The sequence below is a fragment of the Protopterus annectens genome, chromosome 6.part0 (assembly GCF_019279795.1).
Source record: "Protopterus annectens isolate FY-2018-M chromosome 6.part0, PAN1.0, whole genome shotgun sequence".
Classification (NCBI taxonomy): domain Eukaryota; kingdom Metazoa; phylum Chordata; order Ceratodontiformes; family Protopteridae; genus Protopterus; species Protopterus annectens.
Window position 1 is genome coordinate 1802101334 of NC_056737.1, and position 23675 is coordinate 1802125008.

Genomic DNA, 23675 nt, shown 5'->3' on the forward strand with positions numbered 1-23675 from the left:
GAATCAGTTAAGAGATGAAAGGGCTCTGACTCATACTTTTCAGTTCTTAACTTTAAAACAAGAAAAGTGATATGTCTTAATTAGATTTAACCAAGAAGTCTAAGACTACACTGGTTGAGTTGTCTGGTCATCTGTGTAATGCTAGATAGATAGCTACCTTTTGGGAGTGATTTCATTGATTCTGAGGTTTGGGAGAGTGAGTGTAATTCCCACAAAGAATAAATTGTGGAATATGCTGTGAACATCAGAACTAGTCTCATGGAGCTCATGGTGTTGTCCCCGGAACCCCTGGCACAGATGCGAGTGCAAAACAAAATGCCTGGTATGACAGGACAACCAGACAGTATTCTGCAGGGCATCAGGTAATGATGCTTACTCTTGTTAGATACAACAAGCTGCAGACAGCCTGGGAGGGCCCTTTCACAATTATAAAAAAGGTGAGTGATGCCAACTACCTGGTATAATTGCTAGGTAGGAGTTAGAAACATAATCGCTATCATGTTACAATGATGAAACCCTATCATGAGAGAGAGGACCTGGCACTTAGTGTTCATTGTGAGTTGTAGGAGTCCCTGAGCAGGATTTGGACTTACATTTCTTGGAGGATACTTGTTCTGATATTTTGGTGGATGGGGGAATACTGTCCCAATAGCTAACACCTAGCCAGGATCAGAAGAATCAAGCTGTATTACAGGAAATGGTAATATGTTTATTGCTAAGCCAGGGTGTACCTGCCTAGTGGACCACTATGTAGACACTGAAACCTAGTCTCTCATCAAGCAAGCTCTTAACAGGGTGCCTGAAAGAGTTAGGAAAACTCTTAATATAGGAGCTGCAATTCATCTTGGAACTGGGGTAATGTCATAGACATGCCTCACCAGTGGTGCTGGTGCCAAAGACAGCTGTCAGCATCAGGATATGTGTGGGTTATAAGAAGATGAACAGTCACACACAGTCAGATGCTTACCCTACACCAAAGACAGATGAAGTCTTTAAGCAGCTGGTGGGGCTAAATATCTAATGACTGACTTAACCAACTGCTACTGGCAGGTACTCTCAACATCTGCAGGCATGGAGAGGTCAGTATGTGTATTAGCCAGTCAGTTCTTTTTATAGCCAAGCATTTATTGTACAGATAAATACTACTAACTAAGGGGTGTGGACTATATTTAGCCAGGTTTCATTCAACTCAAGGAAGAATCTTATGCAACCATAACAATAAGTGTCTAGGTACAGTGTGGATGTTGCAAAAGTTACAACCATATCTGAATGACAGAATGTTCATTGTAGTTATAGATCACAACCCTTTAAATATGTACACAAAGCAAGTAGATAGAATGTGAAACTTATTTGGTGCAGTTTTGACTTGTACTTCTATAATATGAGTATACAAAATTGAAGTGGCACTTCTAATGGTAATGCAGATGGTCTGCCCAGAAAAATAATGGGGTAGTGCACAAAAGGTTCTATAATATGAGTATACAAAATTGAAGTGGCACTTCTAATGGTAATGCAGATGGTCTGCCCAGAAAAAGAATGGGGTAGTACATAAAAGGAATGTACTCTTGTCTTAAACTTTGTTTCTTGAGGGATGTCTCCAGAAGACTTGCTTGAGGCTCTTATGGGAGGAGAATTGTAATATCATGGCTAATGCCAGGATAAAGACAACTGATTTAAAAATGTTACAGTATGTAGTTTCCTTCTTTCTTATGTCCTACTAGTAACACATTTGGTCTGTAAAATGAGAATAAATGTTGACCTTTTCTCTTGTAAATGTAAAAGGGGATGAAAGAAAGAGAAATACATAAACCTGTTTTAAGATATTCCCTCTTGCATCTCCTGTGAGAAAAAGTCAGAAAAATGTAATCACAGTCGACTTCACAAAAAAGCTGAGTAGAACTGTAACAAGAACAGACAATTAATGTTGACATCCTGTGTACTGATGTTCTATTATCTTTGGGGAAGGGCTTGTGTAAATAAGCCCTTGTCCTTTACAGGTTACAGAATTGGTTTAATTATGGTCATGTAGGAAAAACAATTAAATAAAAGCTGTTGCACTACTTTTTTCTAAAGGAAATAATGCAATGGTTTGTGGGGAACACATCTGTGAACCTGAAATATGTATAAATATTGAAACCAAGAACAGCACACACAGCAAACGGAGTACGGAACCCACACAAGATAAAAAAGTAGATAACAAAAAAGTCATAAAGTTCAGGTGTGGTCCCCAAATGGCATACAAATCTCTTATAAATCTCCAAACGAAAATCCAGCATCCAAAGTTGATCAAAAAACAAGTTTATTCCAGTAAGCGCTTTCACCCTTAGGCTTCTTCAGACTTTACAAAAAAATAACTACTAAACAGGTTTAAAAGTCTTGGGAGCTCTAGTAATTGGTCGAGCCCAAGCCAATCAATGCTAGTTAACAAAAGCATCACCACATAAATATATCAAATGAAGCAAGTGTTAAAAATTCACATAAAAAATACATCAATGTTGATTTGTAAAATTATAACTGCCCATAGGACAAAAGTTATTTACAAAAACAATATTAAAATCTCATAAACGAACATGGTTAAACCAGCATTAAAGCAAGCGCTTCACATAAATAATGATAAAACAAATTAAACACACAAACATAAATGCGTAGGGTTGTAACAACCATCCCCATAGCAACTAAGGGGCACAAATAGCATTAAAATCTCATTCTGGCAGACATCTGCCGTATATACGAGGACAATCAAATTCCCCAAAATTAAAAAGTGAATAAACAACAGAGCATCTGGCATATGAAACAAAAGCTCAGCGACTTGTGTTTTAGAACACCAAAATGTTAAAAAGTTAAAATACGTCGAGTTGACAGCCTCAGAGAGGCTTCAGGGTAAACCAACTCAGATAAACACCTAAACAAACCCATACGAGTAAACATACCCGCAACACAAGACACTTACCAAGTAAGAATAATGGGTGTGTCAAACCAGTAACTGTAATCCATAAGGTGTACAGAGCATTCCTAAAACAGAAGCTTGGCATGGTGTAATACATCCAAGCGTAAATACAAAACGCTTCCTGGTTCTAAGTGTATACCTACGCTACTTAACAACGTCGCTAAGATCAGGGAAAAAAAATCTGCAAAGCCAGTGGCGTTTGAAGATTGTCGATAGATGGCAGTAAAGCCTAAACATTTAAATCCATATAACATAGGGACTGTTATATTCAAAAATAATAAATCAAACGAGCCAGACATTCTCGCAACACACTAGATGAGATATCACAACTCATCAAATGCAATACAAAAGATTTATAAATGCATACAAAAAACTATGTGTCAGAGAACAATATATCTAAACAAGCCCCTAACTTAACAGGAAGCAGCCTAATATCTAAAAGGTTAAATATAAAAAGGACTTCAAATGTCCACATATCAAATGGACACCATTTGTAGAACACCTACTTCTATACTACAAGCTAAGGTATCTTCAAAGTGTGTTAGATGGATAAGTTATTATACAGGGACACCATACCTTACAGCAGTAAATAGTATACACTTGGACATAACTAGACATATATCCCAAGATGTCTACATGACGAACGACTATGGAAGATGTCAAGCAGGTGGATATAGATGCTCAAGCGGGAACAAATGTCCCAAGATCTTAGTGGATAAAAAGGGAAAAAAGAAAAAGGCGGGAAAGAAAGGGGATGAAAAGAGGGAGAGGGGAAAAAAGGGGGGGGGAGGAGGGAGAGGGAGGTTTGAAGGAGGGGGAAAAAAGAAGAGAAGGGTGGAGGAAAAGAGGGGAAGGGAGTGTTGACAAAAAAGGGGAAATACAGTGAACAAAATACATGTGACTATCCTAAAGGGAACTAATGTAAATGGAACAGTGGGTTATTTCGGTCTGCATAGCCTTCTCCTTTTTAAGATGGGTCTGATCTGGACCTTATCATTCAATCCAGGTGCCCTATCGGCTCTGCACCTAATAATCCATTTGAGCTCATTCTCTAAGGTGAGGTTAACCATATCACCTCCTCTTACATTATTGTACAGAATTTGAAGGACACAAAAAACAAATTGATGTTCCGTTCCAAGTGTCATGATATGTTTTGCTAATGCATTATGAGTAGACCCAATACGAATGTGGTATATGTGCTCCCTAATCCGCTCTCTAAGGGACCTGTTGGTTTTCCCTATGTAAAAACAGGGGCACATGGTGCATCTGGCCAAATATATCACATTAATACTGCCACAATCTGTTCGGATGCTGGATTTTCGTTTGGAGATTTATAAGAGATTTGTATGCCATTTGGGGACCACACCTGAACTTTATGACTTTTATGTATAAATATTGGTGCCTGGTCTTTGTACTGTCTTGCCTTTGTTTGGAAAGCATTGATGATCACTTCCCAGTTATTTTACTCTCTGCATCTCTGCCTGTTATATTCCAGGAATTTAAAACAGTAAATGTTTTATGCTAGAGATAATTAGTTGAATTACTTAGCTTATAAGGAGGTTTTCTTTAAAAGTTTTTTAAAATAAAATCTTACTTTATTCTTCCATGTGAACTTTCTCAATCCTTTGCATGTATAACCTATAACTACACTGTTGCTTTATTGTTTAATAAAGTGTATTCACTTGTAAGCTTTTGTGCCTTGTTTTCATAAATGTATCATTACTATTTATTACCTGAGGTGAGGGTTATCACTTACCACTGTATGTTAATAAGTTGTAGTGGGTCCTGTCATTACTTAGCTAGATTGTTTGGGCTGACTACCAGTGAAATTATTAATGTGTATAATTTCATATTTAGAATAATTAAGAACAGCAGGTAAGTGGAGGTCCCTGGCCCTGTTTCAAGGTGATACCTGTGCCACCATGCCAGGAAGAAACTGTGGAGAATTAGAGAATTCTATTGGCCTTCCCTGCAAATTGTGTGTGTGTGTGTGTGTGTGTGTGTGTGTGTGTGTGTGTGTGTGTGTGTGTGTGTGTGTGTCTGTACAAAAATAATAGCTTCTATGAAACACAGTTACCTTGCATAACATATTAGAAGACAGTGGGCTTCACAGGGAGAGTGGTAAGAAAGGGCCCTGGGTTGCTAAGTAAAACACTCACCTCTGAAGATAAATCTGGATGTGGATGTTGAAAGCTCATACCCAAGACAGCAGTGCCTATTCCCTTTGTATTCTTGAGGTCAGGCTGTATTTTGTGCATTGATTATTAAGTAAAACTTCGTAGTGACTGAAGAGACCATCCCTATGGCACCAGCTTAGACATTTACTTAATATTTCATGATAGTACATGCCTCACATATTTGGTTGGTATTAGTAGGATTCAGTCATCATCCATGTCACCGGTCATCATAATTTATACATTCATAGGTTCAGACTTGGCTGTTAATCAGTTAGATTAGCTTGTAGTCTTTGTAGCCTGAATACAATGCCCCTTTCGGCATGTACCTCACAAATCACATGCAGAACCTGGAGAGACCACAGAGATTACTCACCCGGAGAATCCAGGCCCTCAAACATCTACCCTACACAGATAGGCTAAAAGCCCTGTCCCTTTACTCAGTCTCCTACAGACTCCTCAGAGTTGACCTCTGTCTGGCATACAAAGCAAGCTCAGACCCCATCCTGATGGGACTGCTGCATATCCGCAAGTCAAGCTCCACTCGAGTAACCCACACATGAAACCTCAGCTTGGTGTGTAACATCAATAGGACCTATTGGCGGGACAGATTTGTCCCAGAGACTTCCACTTTTGTGGAATAGACTCCCTTTCCACTTAAAGCAGAGTACCTTATTAAACCTTTTTAAGGGTAACTTGGATAACTGGATGGGTAGCAGAAAATACAGCCCTGGGATTCCACCTATGTCCCTGCTGGACAGTGGCATAGGATGCTGACTTTCTGGAACATGGGCTACATTCTTGGTTAATCTTGTAAGGACCTCAGGGCCAATAGCCTAGTAACTTCCTATGATCCTATGACTCTATGATCAAGTTCCAATTCATCAGTATACTATTTAATAAATATCTAATTTTTTTATCCTTTTAATGAGGGCTTGAGGGGCCAAACCAGTAGTGAATTGATGACTTCCTATTTATTAATTCAGGTTATGCTTAAAGTGAGTCAGGGAGTGACTTTGTTTTACATCTAAGATAGTCTAGCCATCTCAGTAGCAGGTCTGATTTATGCTATGGTGGAAGCTTAGTTCCTTTGTGTTTGTGGTTAGGATGTTGCTTATTTGGCAAATGTATAGGAGGTTGCATAGGACTGGATGCTAAAACAGTGAAGAGAAAAAGTACTTTAATATTGTCTGTATAGTACAAGAAACACACATCCTCAATTTTCTAACTGAGGAAATACTGCAGTCTTTCTAGTTGATTCATATGCTTAGACATCGATACTGAAGAAAGACAAGTAGAGTGGGATGATAACTTCCCTCAGCTTAGAATGTATACACTTGAAGGTGAACCAGCTTGTTCACTGGTGCACTGACAGCAACTTAGCACTAAATGTTGGGAAAACCAAGGAAATCATCATCGATTTTAGAAAGGAGAATAAGCCACACACCCCTATCTTCATCAATGGTGCAGCAGTGGAGAGAGTAAATAGCACCAAATTCCTAGGGGTACATATCTCACAAGACCTAAGTTGGATCACAAACACTTCTGAGAGTTCAACAATGTCTCCACTTCCTTAGGAGACTTTGTAGAGCTAAACCATAGGTCAGACTTACCTTCTACAGAGCCACAGTTGAGAAGTACTAACAAACAACATCATTATCTGGTATGGAAATTGCTCTCAAGCTGATCAGAAGGCACTGGATAAGATTGTTAAACAGGCCACAGAAATCATTGGCTTCAACCTTCAATCCCTACAGGACATATATTCAAACAGATGCTATGGTAGAGTCCAAAAACTATTGAGGGATATATACCATCCAGCTTATGGACTGTTCAAACTCCTGGAAACAAGGAAGCACTACAGAAGCATTAGATGAAGGACATCCACATTCCATAACAGCTTCTTCCCACACACTATCAGACTACTGAACAACAAACCTATGGCCTAACCCGCTAAATTGGTAAAACATTATTTATGTCTCAATATGTCATTGTTATTTACATAACTCTCTCCATAGCTCACTTTACATGTCTCTATTTGCACTATGAAAACTGCAAACTGTAGGTTTATGGCATATATTGGTGGTGGGTAAGTTTTACATGTGTGCCTTTTTATTTATTTATGGTACTGTTTTTTTATATACCCTTATATTTCTAATGAGTCTGTTCGTGTTGTTGGATTTGTTTTGTTTCTGCTCTAAAAAACCTTTCAATTTTTACTTTATTAATTTTTAGTATCTTATTTTGATTTTCATTTTTACTATTTAATTTTTTATTAATTTAATCTATCTTCCTTCTGTAAACTGTCACTCTTATGGTACGAGCCTGATTATCACAATTTCAGGGAGTGATACGCACTTCTTCCTCTGTGTTGATCTATATGACAATAAAGTTTACTTTGACTTTGATTTAATCTGATTAGATAAAAGGATTTCCTACCAACAGTGGATACACAGTGATCAAAGAATAATTCATTGTCAACAAAAGTGCCCAAGTCCCCTAATAACTGTATCAGTTTTCAAGAGGGTGTCAACTAAGTGGAAAGTGCATTGGTTCCCCTGTTTGTCAAATGACATAATACTACATTACTTGGCATTTACCTTAAGGCCAAGGTCAAGGTAGTGCTTGTTGGTATGTGCTAGGCTCCCAAAGAGTATCAGAAAGTCAGAAGGTAAGTTTATGACAACTTTAAGTGTGTGGCCATCTGCAAGCTTAGGATACTGGCCTTCACAGCAGAAAAATAAACACTGAAATAAGCAGTCCAAGGATCAGTCCCTGAGGGACACCCAAAGTAATGAAGCTTTTTGATTAGGTACTTGTCAGTAAGATGGTTTGCTATCCAGCAAGCAGCATAAGGGTTTGCCTTTAGTTTGATTAGCTTGTCAATAATGCCAAAATTTGGAATGGTACCAAAGACCTTGTTCAGGTCGAGAGAAGAAATGGGAACCAATTTGCTGCATCCAATGCATCACTGACTTGCTCATATAAGTCCACCATGTTTAGGATACAAAATCTACCATTAACAAATTAAAACAGTTTAAATCAACGCACTATATACTTCTATTGTCCTTGTTATTAAGTTCCATAATGATGTGCTCCATTGCTTTACAGATAAAGCTGGTAAGACTTATAGGGCTACAGATTCCAGGGTCAGTGATGGGTCCCCCTTGTGAAGTAGGATGATAATGCAGTCCTCCAAACCTTTGAGACAAATCCAGTGGAGGGAATGCAATTAAACACATTCAGTTGAGTTATATAACATATTTTTATCACAGTTACTTCTAACAAATCTTACTAAAGAAAATACCTGAAGTAAAATTAAAGCTTGCTTTTATGCACTGTCATGAAGTCAGTGAAATCAACTTTGTTTTAAAAAGCTTAGTCTAAGTGTATAATCTGCCTCATTAACAAAACATACCTTTGATCCTGCAGTTCCACGTTCACCCTTTGCACCATCGAGACCTTTGTGTCCCTATTAAGAAAAAAAAAATGTCATTGCATCTATAATACATGATATTCTTATGGGTAAACATTTACATGGATAAACATGGTTATATTATATTTGATTGCATTTTATAACAGACAGCATGCAACAACATCTCTGCTTGATGGATACGTCACACACAAAAGTTTGTGTGAGTGGAGGGTGAGCACATATTTGTGTGTGTGTGTGTGTGTGTGTGTGTGTGTGTGTGTGTGTGTGTGTGTGTGTGTGTGTGTGTGTGTGTGTGTTATATATATATATATATATATATATATATATATATATATATATATATATATATATATCTATATATATATAGATAGATATATATAGTTATTACATATATATATATATATATATATTATATATATATGTATATATACATATATATATATATATATATATATCTATATATATATATATATATATATATATATATATATATATATCTGTGCGAGTGTGTGTATGTGTAATAGCATGCACGTGCATATGTCTATATATATATATATATATATATATATATATATATATATATCTAGGACGTTTGCTCGGATGAGCAAACGTCCAAATCCATAACAACCAAACACACTTTAACAAAAGCGCTTTTATCGAAAAAGCGCTTTTGTAAAAACGTGTTACAAAAAGAAAAAAAACACTGAATTAACCATAGTACGGCCTTGGCAACAGAAATACTTATGCGAAAGTGCTTCTTCGGTGAAAAGAACTTTTGCGTAAGTATGCCTGGCTGTTTGGGTTTTGGACGTTTGCTCATTTGAGCAAACGTCTATATATATATATATATATATATATATATATATATATATATATATATATATATATATAGATTCACTTTATATCCTTGAAATATTGAAATGTCGAACTTCAGTATTTTGAAGCTATAAAGTCCAATTTTTAAAACCCCAAAAACACACAACCACGGAATTCAAAATCTCACACACCGGAGATTTTGAATTTCACAGTTCTCATGCACGCACAAATTATCCTCCCCACACACAAACACAAGCTGTCTACTACTGACAGTAGTCAGTAGTAGCTTCTGGTCTTTCGGTATTTAGGGGTTTCGGCTATATAGTCTCGAGATTTTGAAATTCACTATTTCAAAATTTCGAGATTATGTAGTGAACCCATATATATATATATATATATATATATATATATATATATGTACATATATATATATATATATATATATATATATATATATATATATATCTGTATCTATACATGGATCTACTTTATGACCAAAAGTCCATAAAGCCGAATGTTATTTTGCCGAGACGAATATAATGAAATTGAATACACCAAACCACGTAATTTTTCCCAGGGCAAGTAAACACTTGCCCAAGACTACACTAAAACACACAGTAATATCTGCAACCCACCTATTCAGGGAGCTACACCCCCCCCCCCCAACTATATATACCAACTCTGGGATCACACTACAGTGTGGAAAAGGGCATATACCTCCACACTGGGCAAGTGTTTACTTGTCCTAGGAAAAACTATGTGGTTCAGCATTTTCAGTTTCATTATTTTCATCTTTGCAAAATAACGTCCGACTACATGGGCTTTCGGTCATTTAAATTAGACCCATATACACATATAGTCTGTGTGCATTTACGCTATATGTAAGAGTTATGACATATGTTGTGATTAAAAGCAATATGAATTGTTTTATCTTGCGTAAGCACTCAAACTGTCTTTAGTAAAACATTCAGAATACAAATGCTGTTGAATCTACATTAGTGGGAACCATTATATTGTATATTTCTTACACTGTAGTGCAGTGAAGTAGAAGGCCACAATCTAATGGTTACAAGTTTTCAATCAGTTTTTTTTTTTGTTCAAAGGAATTGCATACATAATATGAAAAGCCCATTGTGATCTCTCACTCTCAACTCAGAAGTAAACTTCAAAAAGGTTATGAACTGAAAGTCTTCGTGAAGGAGAAATACATCACATATCTCAGAAGCTGTAACTCATATTGCATGATGCATATGGCAGAGCAACCTGGATACTACATAATCTGCTTTGCAGTTCTGTGTACATTTTTATGATTTTCTTCTAATTCAGAAGGATAAACAAATGTTGAACTTTTAATAACTAACAAAAGGCACATCCTTCATGATGTTTACTGAGTAAGACGTACATGTACCGTGGTCATGAAAAACTGCAACATACCAACATAAAGAACATGGAATTTATAAGCTAGGATACTCTGTTCCAATTATGTTCGGTGATGTACTGTAAATCAATTATTCCTGGCCAATCTACAAGGAAGTGCATGCCAGTGATAATAACAGAACAATCTGAATTTCATAATTAATACCTCACATTATATATCATATATTTGGTTCTAAAGCTACTAAACCAAAAGAACTTAAACTAAGTGTCAGAACCACAATTTATCCCCCCATATCTACACTAATATAAGTTTTTAAATGCATTATACAAAGACCACTACGTTGCTGTCTTTATTAATCACATGTGGCTTAACACAAGCAGCATCACACCAATATATTAATGCTAATGACTAGTTATTTTGCAGTGCACAAAATTTAGCCACACTCACCATATCAATGCAACTACTAATTAATACATTGACAGTATGGCTCAACAAATCAAAACTGATAGTAAATAACAAAACAGCAAAGTTAATGATATTTTGGTAAAAAAAAATTCCAATCCCATCTCTATAAATAATACCACTGCAGAAATAGTCTTAACACTCCTAATACTTCTAACCCTTAATTCTCGGCACCTAACTGTATTTATTTAAACTTAAGTATGGAATAGCAAAAAAGGGTAATTCTCAAAAGCACTTACCTCAGGTTGGAATCTGCTTACTATATTATAACCAAATTTGCTGCACTTCTAACTTATTGTCCTGAAGCCTGCCTTGCACTTAAAAACTTGGGATAGCTGTCCCTTTCTAAACAAATAACCCACTCTCACCTCTATTTCACCTACAAAATTTAAACAACTGCAAATGTCCTTCAATGTCAACATTGTTTTTTATAAAACTGAAAGACTTCTATGTTCATCTAATAAAACTATTTAACAGTAATGAAAGGCATCCACAAAAACTGGTGACTGATCTCCTAGCTACTTTTTACTCTCCACCTAGAACATACTACATCTAGAAGTCTGTGACATAAATAATATTTCATCATTTAAAAATTCATTCAAATCTCACTTTGGCACTTGATTATATGGCCTGAAATGTGACATTACCTCACTAACCTTTCACTTTACTTCCTCATTACATCTATTACCATAGAGCTTCTCATATGATTCTGCTTGTCATATGTTTATGACTGGTACAACTTTCTACCCTGAAATCTGTCTACTCTTTACAGGTCTACTTTCCATAAATATCACACATCACCTTAAATGCTCTTTTCCTACTTAATTATCGGTATCTACCAATATATCCAACATTGCATCCCCTCCATCTATCCTACACCTTTAAATATCTCTTTAACTTTATACCTCTACATGTTGAAAATCCGATACTTTTCATGTTACTAAAGAATGTATACATAGTCATAACTGTATCTCGATTTCTTGTAATATTCTAAAGTATACTTAACTCCATCTTACTTGAAGTTTTTTGTTCTGTCTACTGTCATTTTATATAGCTTAAATCATAATTTGTATATAAGATGTTTTTTTTTCTCTTTTACTGTAACTTTCTTAGGTCTCTTCTGAAAATAAGCCTTTCCCTGCAGGATTAGCCCAGTTAACAAAATGTAAATTAAAAATAAAAAATGAAGCAATGCTTCTAAGAACAGTGTTAACTTAATCCAGATCCAAGCCATAGAAGGATGAAGCCCTGATTGGAACAAGATGACTTGAGATTGATTAGAGACTTGGGCACTAGAGAAGCCAGGTGGCTAAGAGTGAATGAGAGTGGCTAGTGCTGGCTCACCTGTCTAGGAAAGTGGGGAGGTGAGGCAGTGCGGCACACTGCAATGTCAGTGTTAACAGAAGAGGTGGAGAGCTCCATGGCTTGCAGTAAATAGACTGGGGATAAGCACTTGGCTCAGCTGAGCATGGCGACCTTCATTGCATGTGTACTGGAAAATGCACATCTCAGGAGCAGGTAATATAAAAGGCAATGCATGCCCTCATATCTGCAGGTATGCAGGTATGCATGTGAACTGCTAAGGTTGGAAAAAAAGGGAAAAACCCCGATGGCTGTCTTTATGATGACTTCCAGTGATCACCTTGTGCCCAACTGGGGAAGGAAGGAGCGGATTAACATTGGAATTGTTATTAGCTGGCAAGTAGGAGAATATGAAAAGGATATCAGTATATAGATAACCTTGAAGATGGTCAGACTACAATCCCAAGATGTGTTTTACTTTCAGAAATTTGCATCAATGGTGCATTCCATCAGAAGGTAGTAGTCTAAGTGAAGGGTATTGCGCATTCTTCCCTTTTACTTAAAGTATTAACTAATCATACTGACAGTGGTTTGCCAAGATTGAATAACAGTGGGGTAAGGTAGCTTGTCTCCTTTCTCAATGTTTTGTGATCTCAAAATTAGTATATTTAAAACTATGAGGTAGTGGGAAGTGCAGAGTGCTTGACCCTTGCAAAAACACTTGCTTTCGAGATGTATTTTATTTTCTTATCATCAACTGTTCGATGATTTGCATTTTATACATATATATATATCTATATATATATATATATATATATATATATATATATATATATATATATCTATATCTATATATATATATATATATATAAGTCTAACAACTTGGCTGGAGATTCCCTGTTTTCTAACACAGTGGGAAAAAACTGGAATCTACTGCCCAATGAACTAACTTTACTTTCTTCCTTGCCTCTCTTTAAACAAAACCTCAAAAGACACCTCAAAACACACTGGTTATGCCCCTGCAGCAACCCTGACTAATCTTCTGCTTTCACTACTGATATTTCATCTTCCCACTTTATTTACCAAAACTTTACTGCTTACTCCTTGGAAGCAGGACTGTAACTGGTGAACTCAAATCAACATAATGTGTATTATATCCTGTTTGATGTACTGAAATTCCTCATGAATCATACTGTATAATAATTTATCCTATACTTTATGTCACTTTTTCTAGTGTAAATACCTATTGTATTACTTGTATTTTTATTGAAATCCTTTCATTTACTATGTAACAACATTGATTTTAATTTCTATTTGCTACTACTGGAGCTTTTCTCCCAGGGCATCTACTGAAAATGGAAATATATCCACTTAGACTAGCCCAGTTAACAAATGTAAAATAAAAAAAAATAAAATAAAAAAAAACAAATATATATATATATATATATATATATATATATATATATATATATATATATATATATATATTTATATAAATAAATAAAATAAATATATATATATATATATATATATATATATATATATATATATATATGTACATACACACACACACACACACACACACACACACACACACACACACACACACACACACACACATGGGTGCTGTGAGAGTTTGGTCACAGCACATGCTTATCTCATGCCGCTGTGTCTGGTCATTTGGTTAAAGTGGTCACATTATATTACAGTCAAACTGCAATACTTTGTTATATAATTATATACTTTAAGGACTTATTCTGTTTCTCTGCACTTGTGCAACCATGGAGTTAGCACATTTAATCTGGGGTTATGGGGCAGAGCTCCCATGTTGGTGGTTTGCCAAATTCATAAAATTAAAGTTTGCATTTGTTTAAGTGATTGCAAATGTAGCATTTCTGTTTATATTTGCAATTACTTCCGTTCATTGTTTTTTTTTTCTGTTTGTAGATGAGCAGAATCACCAGTGAATTTGTTCAACTTATCTTCTGTTGCTCAAAGTCCATCAGTGATCTACAGCAATATACTCATATATATCTATATATACATATATTTACATCTGTCCATCTATCTTTTTCTCTATATATGTATATAACTTAATATATATATAGATATATATATATATATATATATATATACACACACACACACACACACATATATATAGAGGTGTCATTCATCCCGTTAAATCGGCTGCTGATTGACAGAGTGAATAACTGCGAAATGAAGTAGGTAGTTCCATTCATCAAAATTTTATAATCTCCAATGAAAAGAATTTTGAATATTTGTAGTTAAGGTAAGTGTAGATTTGGAATAGCAATGCCAAAACCATTAGATATTCTGAAGGTTTTGTCATTAATGATTTGAAGAGTTTGTGTGAGTATAGGCAGATTAGGGTTAGGGTAGGATTAAGGAAATACAGTTGTGTACACTTACATAAATGTAGATGTTCAAGTGTATTCACTGTTGCAGTCATCACATATGACTTATCCCTGCCAGGGTAGCCCTCGGCTGGCCCGAATACCAGAGACCTAGTATTTCTGTGTCAGTTGCTGTCACTTCAGGACTGATGTCAGGTCATCAGTAGTATAAAGTAAGGCAGCCAACACCATTACATCAGTTTTTCTTGCCCTAACCTGTCAGGAGCCCCCAAGTAGGAGCCAGGTTCTGTTGGAAGAACCCCACCAGTGGAAAATGAATACTAATATGTCTCTTGTAAGGAAAGAGAAGAAAGGAGGATGGAGGGAGGGAAAACAGGACTGCAACAGTGAATACACTCAAACATCTACATTTATTTTAAGTGTACACAACTGTACTATGTTCTTCGTGTGTCACTTTTGCAGCCATCACATTTGGGTTGATTCCCAAAGCTGTGGAAATGGGTGGAGGCAGTCAAGGAAACTAGGGGCTGGCTAGGATACCCTGCAAGATTGCAGAGGCAAACCCTGCCCTGGATTTGGAGAAGAGAGGCAGGTGGTAATGCTTGGTAAAAGTGTGCACAGATGTCCAGGTGGCAGCCTCCAGGATGTCCCTGGTGGGCACACCTCCGAGGAAAGCTGCAGAGGTGGTGTGTGTCCTGACCCCCTTGGGGAGACTTTCCATGTTGTTTGTAGCAGAAATGGATGCAGTGTGCTATCCATTTGGAGATGGTTTGTTTGGAGATGACTTTGCCTTCTGTTCCTGTAGCAAAGCTAACCAGCAATTGATCAGACTTTCTGAAGGATTTAGTCCTGTCTAGGTAGAATCTGAGCTGTCTGTGCACATCTAGAGAGTACAGAATCCTTTCCCTCTTGTTTTGAGGGTTAGGAAAGAAGGTGGGAAAAGAGCTGGATTGGTTGACAGACACTCTGGACATCACCTTGGGCATGAAGGATGGGTTAGTTCTGAGGGATACCCTGTCAGCATGGAAGATGATGAAGGATTCCACAGCCGTGAGCACTTCCAGCTCAGGGACTCTTCTGGCTGAAGTGATGGCCAGAAGGAATGCTGTCTTCCAGGAGAGAAATTTTAGCTCTGCAGAAGAACTTGATTCAAAAGGGGGCATGGTGAGATTTTCCAATACAAAGTTAAGGTCCCAAGCTGGTGTTGGTACCCTTCTGGGTGGTCTCATGTTGCTAGCCCCTCTTATGAACTATTTGATCAAAGGGTGTGAGAAAAGGGGCTGCTCGGTGGGAAAATGAGCAGAAATAGCAGAGGCATGAATTTTTACAGAGGAGAAAGAGAGGCCACTGTGTAGTAGGTCAGCTAAGTAATCCAGGATGAGAGGGAGGGAAGGCTGTGCCATATTGGCTCCCTCAGCCTGGATCCAGGTGCAGAACCTTTTCCCATTTGTCAGCATAAGACTTTCTGGTGCTAGGGCATCTGGCCTCATGGATAACATCTAGCACCTGTTTACTGAGGTTGGCAGGGTTAAGGAATAAACCAAGCTGCCAAAATGAGTGTCTGCAATTGGGGATGCATGAATTCCCCTCCCCTCTGGGTCAGGAGGTTTGGAATCTGAGGAAGATGCCATGGGGGGCAGCGGGGACAGGCTGCACAGCAAGGGGTACCAGTGTTGCCAGGTCCAGTCTGGAGCTATAAGAGTGATCCTTGTTTTTTCCTCCTATATTTTGAGCAGTATCATGGGGATGAGAGGTATTGGAGGAAAGGCATAGACCAATAGATTTACCCAGGGGAAGGACAGGTCCTCCACTGTCCAAGCCATGCAGTGATGCTCCCTGGTGCAGAATTTGCTGAGCTGATGGTTCGTGTGGGAGGCAAAGAGGTTAACCTTCGGGGTTCCCCATCTCTGAGTTATTAGGGTAAAGGTTCTTCTGCTGTGCTGCCACTTGTGTGGGTCCAGAAGATTTCTGCTTAATTGGTCTGCCAGAGAGTTGAGAGAGCCTGGTAGGAATTGCACTAACAGGTGTAGTTGTATAGCAGAGGCTGTGTGCCAAAGGGTTATGGCCAGCCTACACAGAGGGTAGGAGTGAGTCCCTCCCTGCTTGTTGATATACCACATCACAGTGGTGTTGTCTGTTTTGATCAGGAGAGCCCCTGGAGAGAGAAGGGGCTTGAAAGATATCAAGGTGCACTGCACAGCCATCATCTCTTTTTGACTGATGTGCAAATGGATTTTCTGCAGGCTCCATTGGCCCTGTATGCAGTTGCCATCCAGACATGCCCTCCAAGCATAGTTTGATGCATCTGTGGTGAGGGTCTGGGTGGTGGGAGGGGGTGAGAAAGGCAGTCCCTTGTTGTGGGAGCATGCTGTTGCCCACCAAAGAAAATCTTTTCTGAGGCAAAGAATTATAGATAGTAGAGTTTCCAGGTCTTGAGAGTGTTGACACCAAAAACTTTTTAGGTACCACTGAAGTTTCCTCATATGCAGTCTGGCATATGGAATGAGTAGTATGCAAGATGCCATGAACCCCAGAGCTTGCAGGATCTTTTCTGCAGATAGCTGAGGCCTGGTGGCTATTTGAGAGAAGTAGGCTGTCAGGAAAACTTGTTTCTCTGGTGTAAGGTATGACATCTTGGATGCTGTGTCCAGGCTTGCTCCCAGGAAGATAATCATTTGGGTGGGCACCTGTTTGGATTTCTTTTTATTGATTGTGTACCTTAGGGAGGTTAGTAGGGTCTTTACAAAGGCCAGGTGCTTGAGCAGCTTTTCCTGGCTGTCTGCCTGAATAAGGCAGTCATCTAAGTATGGGTAAATCTGAATATTTCTTTGACTGCAAAAGGCAATGGCTGGAGCCAGACATTTTGTGAAAATTCTGAGAGCAGTAGGTAAGCCAAAGGGAAGTGCAGAGAACTGAAAATGTTGAGATCCTGCTCTGAAACAGAGATATTTCCTGCATGATTCCCTGATAGGAATGTGGAGGTAGGCCTCTTTTAGATCTAGGGTGGCTAGCCAAGCGTTCTTGGGGAGCATGGGTAGCAGCTGCTGGAGGGTGAGCATTTTGGATTTTGGGATCACCAGGAAGGTGTTTAGAATGGATAGATGGAGGATGGGGCACCAGCTGCCCTCTTTTCTGGGCACCAGAAAAATTGTGGAGTAGAAACTTTGGCCTATCTGTTCTGCAGGAGCATGCTCTACTGCCCTCATAAAGAGCAGGGAAAGGATGTGCTTCTGAGCCTCTGCCCACTGGTTTGGTGGTAGATCTGGGAACCTTTTTGGGGTTGGAAGGTTGTAGAAGGAAAATGTGTATCCCTGAGACACTATGTTCAGAACCCAGTGGTTGTTGGTAATGGTGGCCCAGGTGCTTGAGTGAAAGGAGAGTTTTCCTCCTAGTGGTAAATGAAGGTGGGCAGAGGGAGGGGGTGGGGGAGGTGAGTCATTGTGAGTTCTTACCATAATGGGGTGGCTTAGAACTCCCTGGTTTTGAAGTGGAGGTAGTCCACTGGTTATATCTCTGCATTCCCTGTGGCTACTGTCTGGGGGGGGTCTGGTTCCACGGGGCCTAGGCTGTACTGGCTTACTGGGAGGAAGAAAGGACCGGTGTTTGGAGGGTCAACGCCTGCTGAACCTAAGGGGCTGGACCTGCAAGAAATCCTTAACTGTTTGCATAGATTTTGCTTTTTCTTTCATCTTTTTATGACCTCTTCTGCCTTAATGCCAAATAAGTTATCTTTGTGGAAGGGGGCATCCAACAATTTAGATTTGACATGGTCTGGCAGGGGCTGTTCCTTAAGCCATGCATGCCTTATAATGACAGATCCAGTGACTGCTACCCTGCAAGAAGCTTCTAGGGCATCACATCCACAGTGCAAGGTGTGTTTAGTTACTTGACTTTCAAAATGCATTAACGCTTGTAATTCTTTAGATTCTGCCCAAGCAAGAAAGGAAGACATTTTTTGTTTAAGGAGTTCCAGGGTATGTTGCTGAATAGTGCCCTGATAGCAAGAGTAGCTGAGGTGCATACTTTTTACCTCATCTGTCCAGTGCTTGGGAATCCCTATCTGAGGGGATGGGATTCTTAGCAGAGGTTGCTTTAATCCCTTTAGGTCCTTGAGAAATTAATCAGGGTCAGCAGTAGGATTTTTAAAAAAAATATTTGTGTGAGCCAGGTACTCTGTAGTACCTGTCTGTTTTTCTGGGTGCAGGGGGGAAGGCATCAGGAGTCAAGCTGGATTCCAGGAAAACATCCACCACAACATCCAGGACTGGGGGGATGGCCAAGGGTCTGTGCTGTGGAAGATCTAAGAATTCCCTGAGTCTCTTTTTAGACTGAGGCTAGGTTTGACTCTCCCATTGGAAATGCTCCCTTAAGGTATGCAGGGTTTCCCCATAGGAAAAATCCTCTGGGGGAGAGGCTGAAGGAATTGAATCCTCTGCACATCAGAATCCTCATAAGTAGAAAGGAGTTGCATGTCTTCATATTCAGATGCATCAGATTCATCTGACTCTTATTCAGACAAAATTGCAGGGGACAGATCTCTTTTCCTTTTGGAGGGGATAGCTTGGCTTCCCCTGATCAGCATGATAAGATCTTCCACCATTTTAAGCATTTGAGACTGAGGCAAGGAAGCAGGTGCCTGAGAGTGGTTCCTCATTTTCTTGGGTGTGGTTTGTACCCTGGGCCTTAGAAACTTGGTTGTTTTTGAAAGAAAGGTAGTCGCAAAAGAAGACGTCAGTTTGTGTCAAGAATCGGTAGTGCGAAGGATTTCAGAAGCCGGTTCCTGCTCAACAGCTCTGGACCCATCCAAGGTAGAGATGACCACAGGATCCTTAATCAAAGAAGAGTTTTGTGGCATACCAGACTCCGAAAGGGTCTCGGTAGTGGCCTGTGAATCCACGGAAGCGGGCATCAGGGGCTGCAAAAGAACCTCACTGAGAGCTGGAGAACTGACGACTAGCTTAATGGAAGCGACATCGGTAGGTTTGGACCTGTGCGGTTTGTCTCTGTCTTTATCGTTACATTTTTTCAGAATTCAAGGACTGTAAGCGAAAATAGCTGGCTACAATAAGGGCCCGACGACGGATAGGTCTGGCATTGAACAAAGCACAGAAGCAACAATGAGGGACATTGTGTTCTGGGCCTAAGCAAGTGACGCAGTAAGAATGGAAGTCTTGGTGTGGTATTTGCTTTCCTCAGGTGCGACAATTATTAACTTTTTTCTGACATCAGTTAGGGCAAGAAAAAAGGATCCCCAATGGGGTACTTAGTTTTAGAAGACTTCAACTTCAATTCGGTAGATGAAAACTCAGGTAGCGGCTGACCAGCACTTGTGAACTGCTTCTGCTTCAGGGTCCACAGCAAGAAAGACTGATGTAATGGCATCAGCTGCCTTACTTTATACTACTGATGACCTGACATCAGTCCTGAAGTGACAGCAACTGATGCAGAAATACTAAGTCTCTGGTATTCGGGCCGGCCAAGGGCTACCCTGGCAGGGATAACCCAAATGTGATTACTGTAACAGTGAAACACAAAGAACATATGGTATAGCTGCAGTATAGTGTGTGTGTGTGTGTGTGTGTGTGTGTGTGTGTGTGTGTGTGTGTGTGTGTGTGTGTGTGTGTGTGTGTTGGTGAGAGCTTCTGTATGGGTTTGAGCATATGTCCAAACTGTCTAGATTAGTGGTAGCAATATGCAAATGGTTTTGAAAGATAATGTATAGGGTCAGACTTAGGGGCAGGGGCTGGGTTAGGGTTAGCAGATATTAGTAAGGTGGGCAGGAGGCTTTCTTATTAAAGGCAAAAAAACACCCTCTCAGTTTTGAAACAATTTTAGGCAACATTTATAGGAAAATGCACACATCTTGAGTCGCAGAATGACACACTTATACTGAGTGTTTCCATTAGTAGTCACAGAACCAAAATTACAGAATGTAAAACTATCATTCCATAGTCAGTGATCCTAGCTCTGAGCAGTTCTCTGCCAACAGGTTAATCTGATGCATAGAAAATTATGTCTCTGATTGTTGTATATTTCTGAATATACAACTAACAGCTTCTCTTGCTACATGCAAGCTAGGATACTATCAACAGCTACATTGATACAATAAAATAAAATAAAATAAGACAAAACAGGATTTGATATAGTAAAATGACAACTGTCTTGTTCCAGTATGTATTTTGAAGTATGCATTGTCAAAAGTATATCATAGCCCCAGAATCAAAATGCATTCATTTAGTAAGTATAATGTTTACCCCACACCCTGCCAATGAAATGTAGAGAAGAATTCGAGAATTAGCTATGGGACTTGGCAAATAAGGCTACAAAACGGACAACTGCTTTACAAGATACCACATCAAGGAGTATTTAATGACATTGTAAAGATCAATGCTTTCTCTACAAAAGTCTGCAAGATAAATACTTCAAAAATGATAAAAACAAAAAAAGCAAAAAGTGGCAAAATGACACATATCCTGTGCCAGTTCCATCAATTCATATTTCTCAGGTTTAAGTTATTTCTGTGAATGTGAATCCTTTGCTTCACTTTCTCCATATAGCAGTTAGACTAATATAAAGCAAAAGCATTAAGTTGAGGTAAAGTATTGAAAGTCAGAACATGACAGAATGAACATCAGAATGTAGATTCATACTTACTCGATCACCCTTCAACCCAGGTTGACCAGGGGCACCAGGAAATCCTCGAGCTCCCTAAATTAAAAAATAAAATAAACAAAAAATGTAATTTAAATCTGTTTAAGACATTACTGCAAGTCAATGCCTTTTATTTATTTATTTATTATATTTATTCATCTTAAGGAGTTTAAAGTACTGATGAACACAAACCACAGATATGTTTAATTTATTCCTTCTACAGTGATCAAAGCAAATTTGTTTGATCTCTAGACACTAAAGAAGGAACTGATCACAAGTGTTATAACTGTTTCGCATTGTAACCTTAGAGTTACTTAAGGGACACAGGCACGACAATCTGCCACAATGATCATGTAATAGACCTTGCTCACCAAGTAAAACATTACATTACATTCCTATTCAGTCATCTAGGTGCGAATTAATAATCTTTGATCATTTGGATTGCAATCAAGATAACTCGATTAACAACATTTTATGAGATTTCCTTTTTAACAATCGTAATTAAATACTATACTTTTCTTCTTTACTTTAATGTGGAGCATTACATGCAGTATTAGCAAGCAGACTTTTAACTATAACAGATAAGATATATGATTATCAATGGTCAAGCATTGTTTTTTTGCAGTCGGCTTTTAATCACATTTGCTTTCTCAAGCTTGAATGAAATCGCATAGATTGAAGGGGTTCTTTGTGCATAGTGATCATGATGCTTTCTTGAGTTGGTGGGGATTTGTACACATCTTCACTGAAATGTGACTGGCGTTATCAAATTTTTGTAAGCATATTGTAAGGCGCATTGAACTTTTAATTATTATTTTTTTAAAGAACAGTTCATTCAATTTATAAAATCATTTAGGAACATAGGATTATATGAATTGTAAAGCAAGTAAGTCCAGAGACCATCTGTCTCTTTACTGTGTGCACCCTCAAACTGTACCCACCTATGTCTTGAAAGGCAAAGTAGGTTAGTCTGGCAATGAATTTGTGGATAATTATCCAGTCATTGTGCTAAATTTGAAGCATGTGAGAGTATTTTGATTCTCTTGAAAGAATAATAATTTATTCCAGAGACGAGTAAGAGTTACATAATAAATACATTTCTCCAAGGAGTTTTGTTTATATGCTGGTGAAGATTTAAGTCCTTAGTTCTGGTATTTACGAAGATGCAAGAGTTCATGAGGGCTGAATCCCTAATGACATATAAAACCAGGCATATATCTCCATGTAAGAGTCTGTTACAGTCTGATAATATGGTTAAGGGGCCTTTCAAAGTTGCTTGGTTTGTCTCGATTAGTGTATACCAAAGGGACTGTATACAGACTGATGGTAACCTTTTTGATCTGGATGATAAATCCTTAGATATTAGTTGCACTAAATAGAAAGATTTTTTGAATACTGAAGAACAGAGCATTATTGGTGCAGGTACTGAGAGGACTATGGTTCAACAGGTAGAACACAATAAACAAGAGCATTACCTGTGTGATTTCATAGCAGTTAATTACAATCCCAGCTAATGTGTGGATGTGGTCTTCTAAAAAGAACATGATACATGCTACTTTAGCACTTGTGGCAATATCACTAAATAATATTCAGCAGAACTATTACCAGTCAATATAATACATCATCAGATGCAACAAAAATGTTTTTAGCATATATCTCCTGCACCTGCAACATAGAGGACAAACCCTTCCACACTCCCATCTCACCAAATATGCTAAATGACAGACTGTGCAGCATTGAGGCAAGCATAATAAAACAAGCATTTATGCCTGTAGGACCAAAATAATTTATTCAAACTTTTGGTGGAATGACCTTCAAAATGGTATATAAAGACTGTGATATCGTAGAAAATCATTTAAATAAAAATGTATATTTTGATAAGCTCATGATATTTTATTCTTAGAATGAACGCAGCAAAAACTTACTAGAAAAGCATTTGGAATGGGGCAAACCTCCTGCGTCCCCAACATTATCATCATTTAACATTAAAAACATTTTGGAGTGGTACAAAAGTGTATCCCAAATAACAACACCATACAGTTTATCAGTATTATGTTCAACCAGTTTGAAAAACAAACGCTGTCCCTCCAAAGTAATGTTAAAAAATGTTTTGGCCTTCTATTCTGCAAAT

General features: G+C 38.2%; 1 protein-coding gene across 1 annotated transcript in view; it reads right to left on the bottom strand.

The window, feature by feature from the left end:
* The window catches only part of COL5A2 (collagen type V alpha 2 chain), a 738909-nt gene that overhangs the window by 337028 nt on the left and 378206 nt on the right, over positions 1 to 23675 (bottom strand). The window contains exons 13-14 of the mRNA XM_044075160.1: positions 21548 to 21601; positions 8540 to 8593 (exon numbers count right to left, since the gene is read on the bottom strand). Of these exons, the coding sequence (XP_043931095.1) occupies positions 8540 to 8593; positions 21548 to 21601 (108 nt within the window). The remainder of the gene's footprint in view (positions 1 to 8539; positions 8594 to 21547; positions 21602 to 23675) is intronic.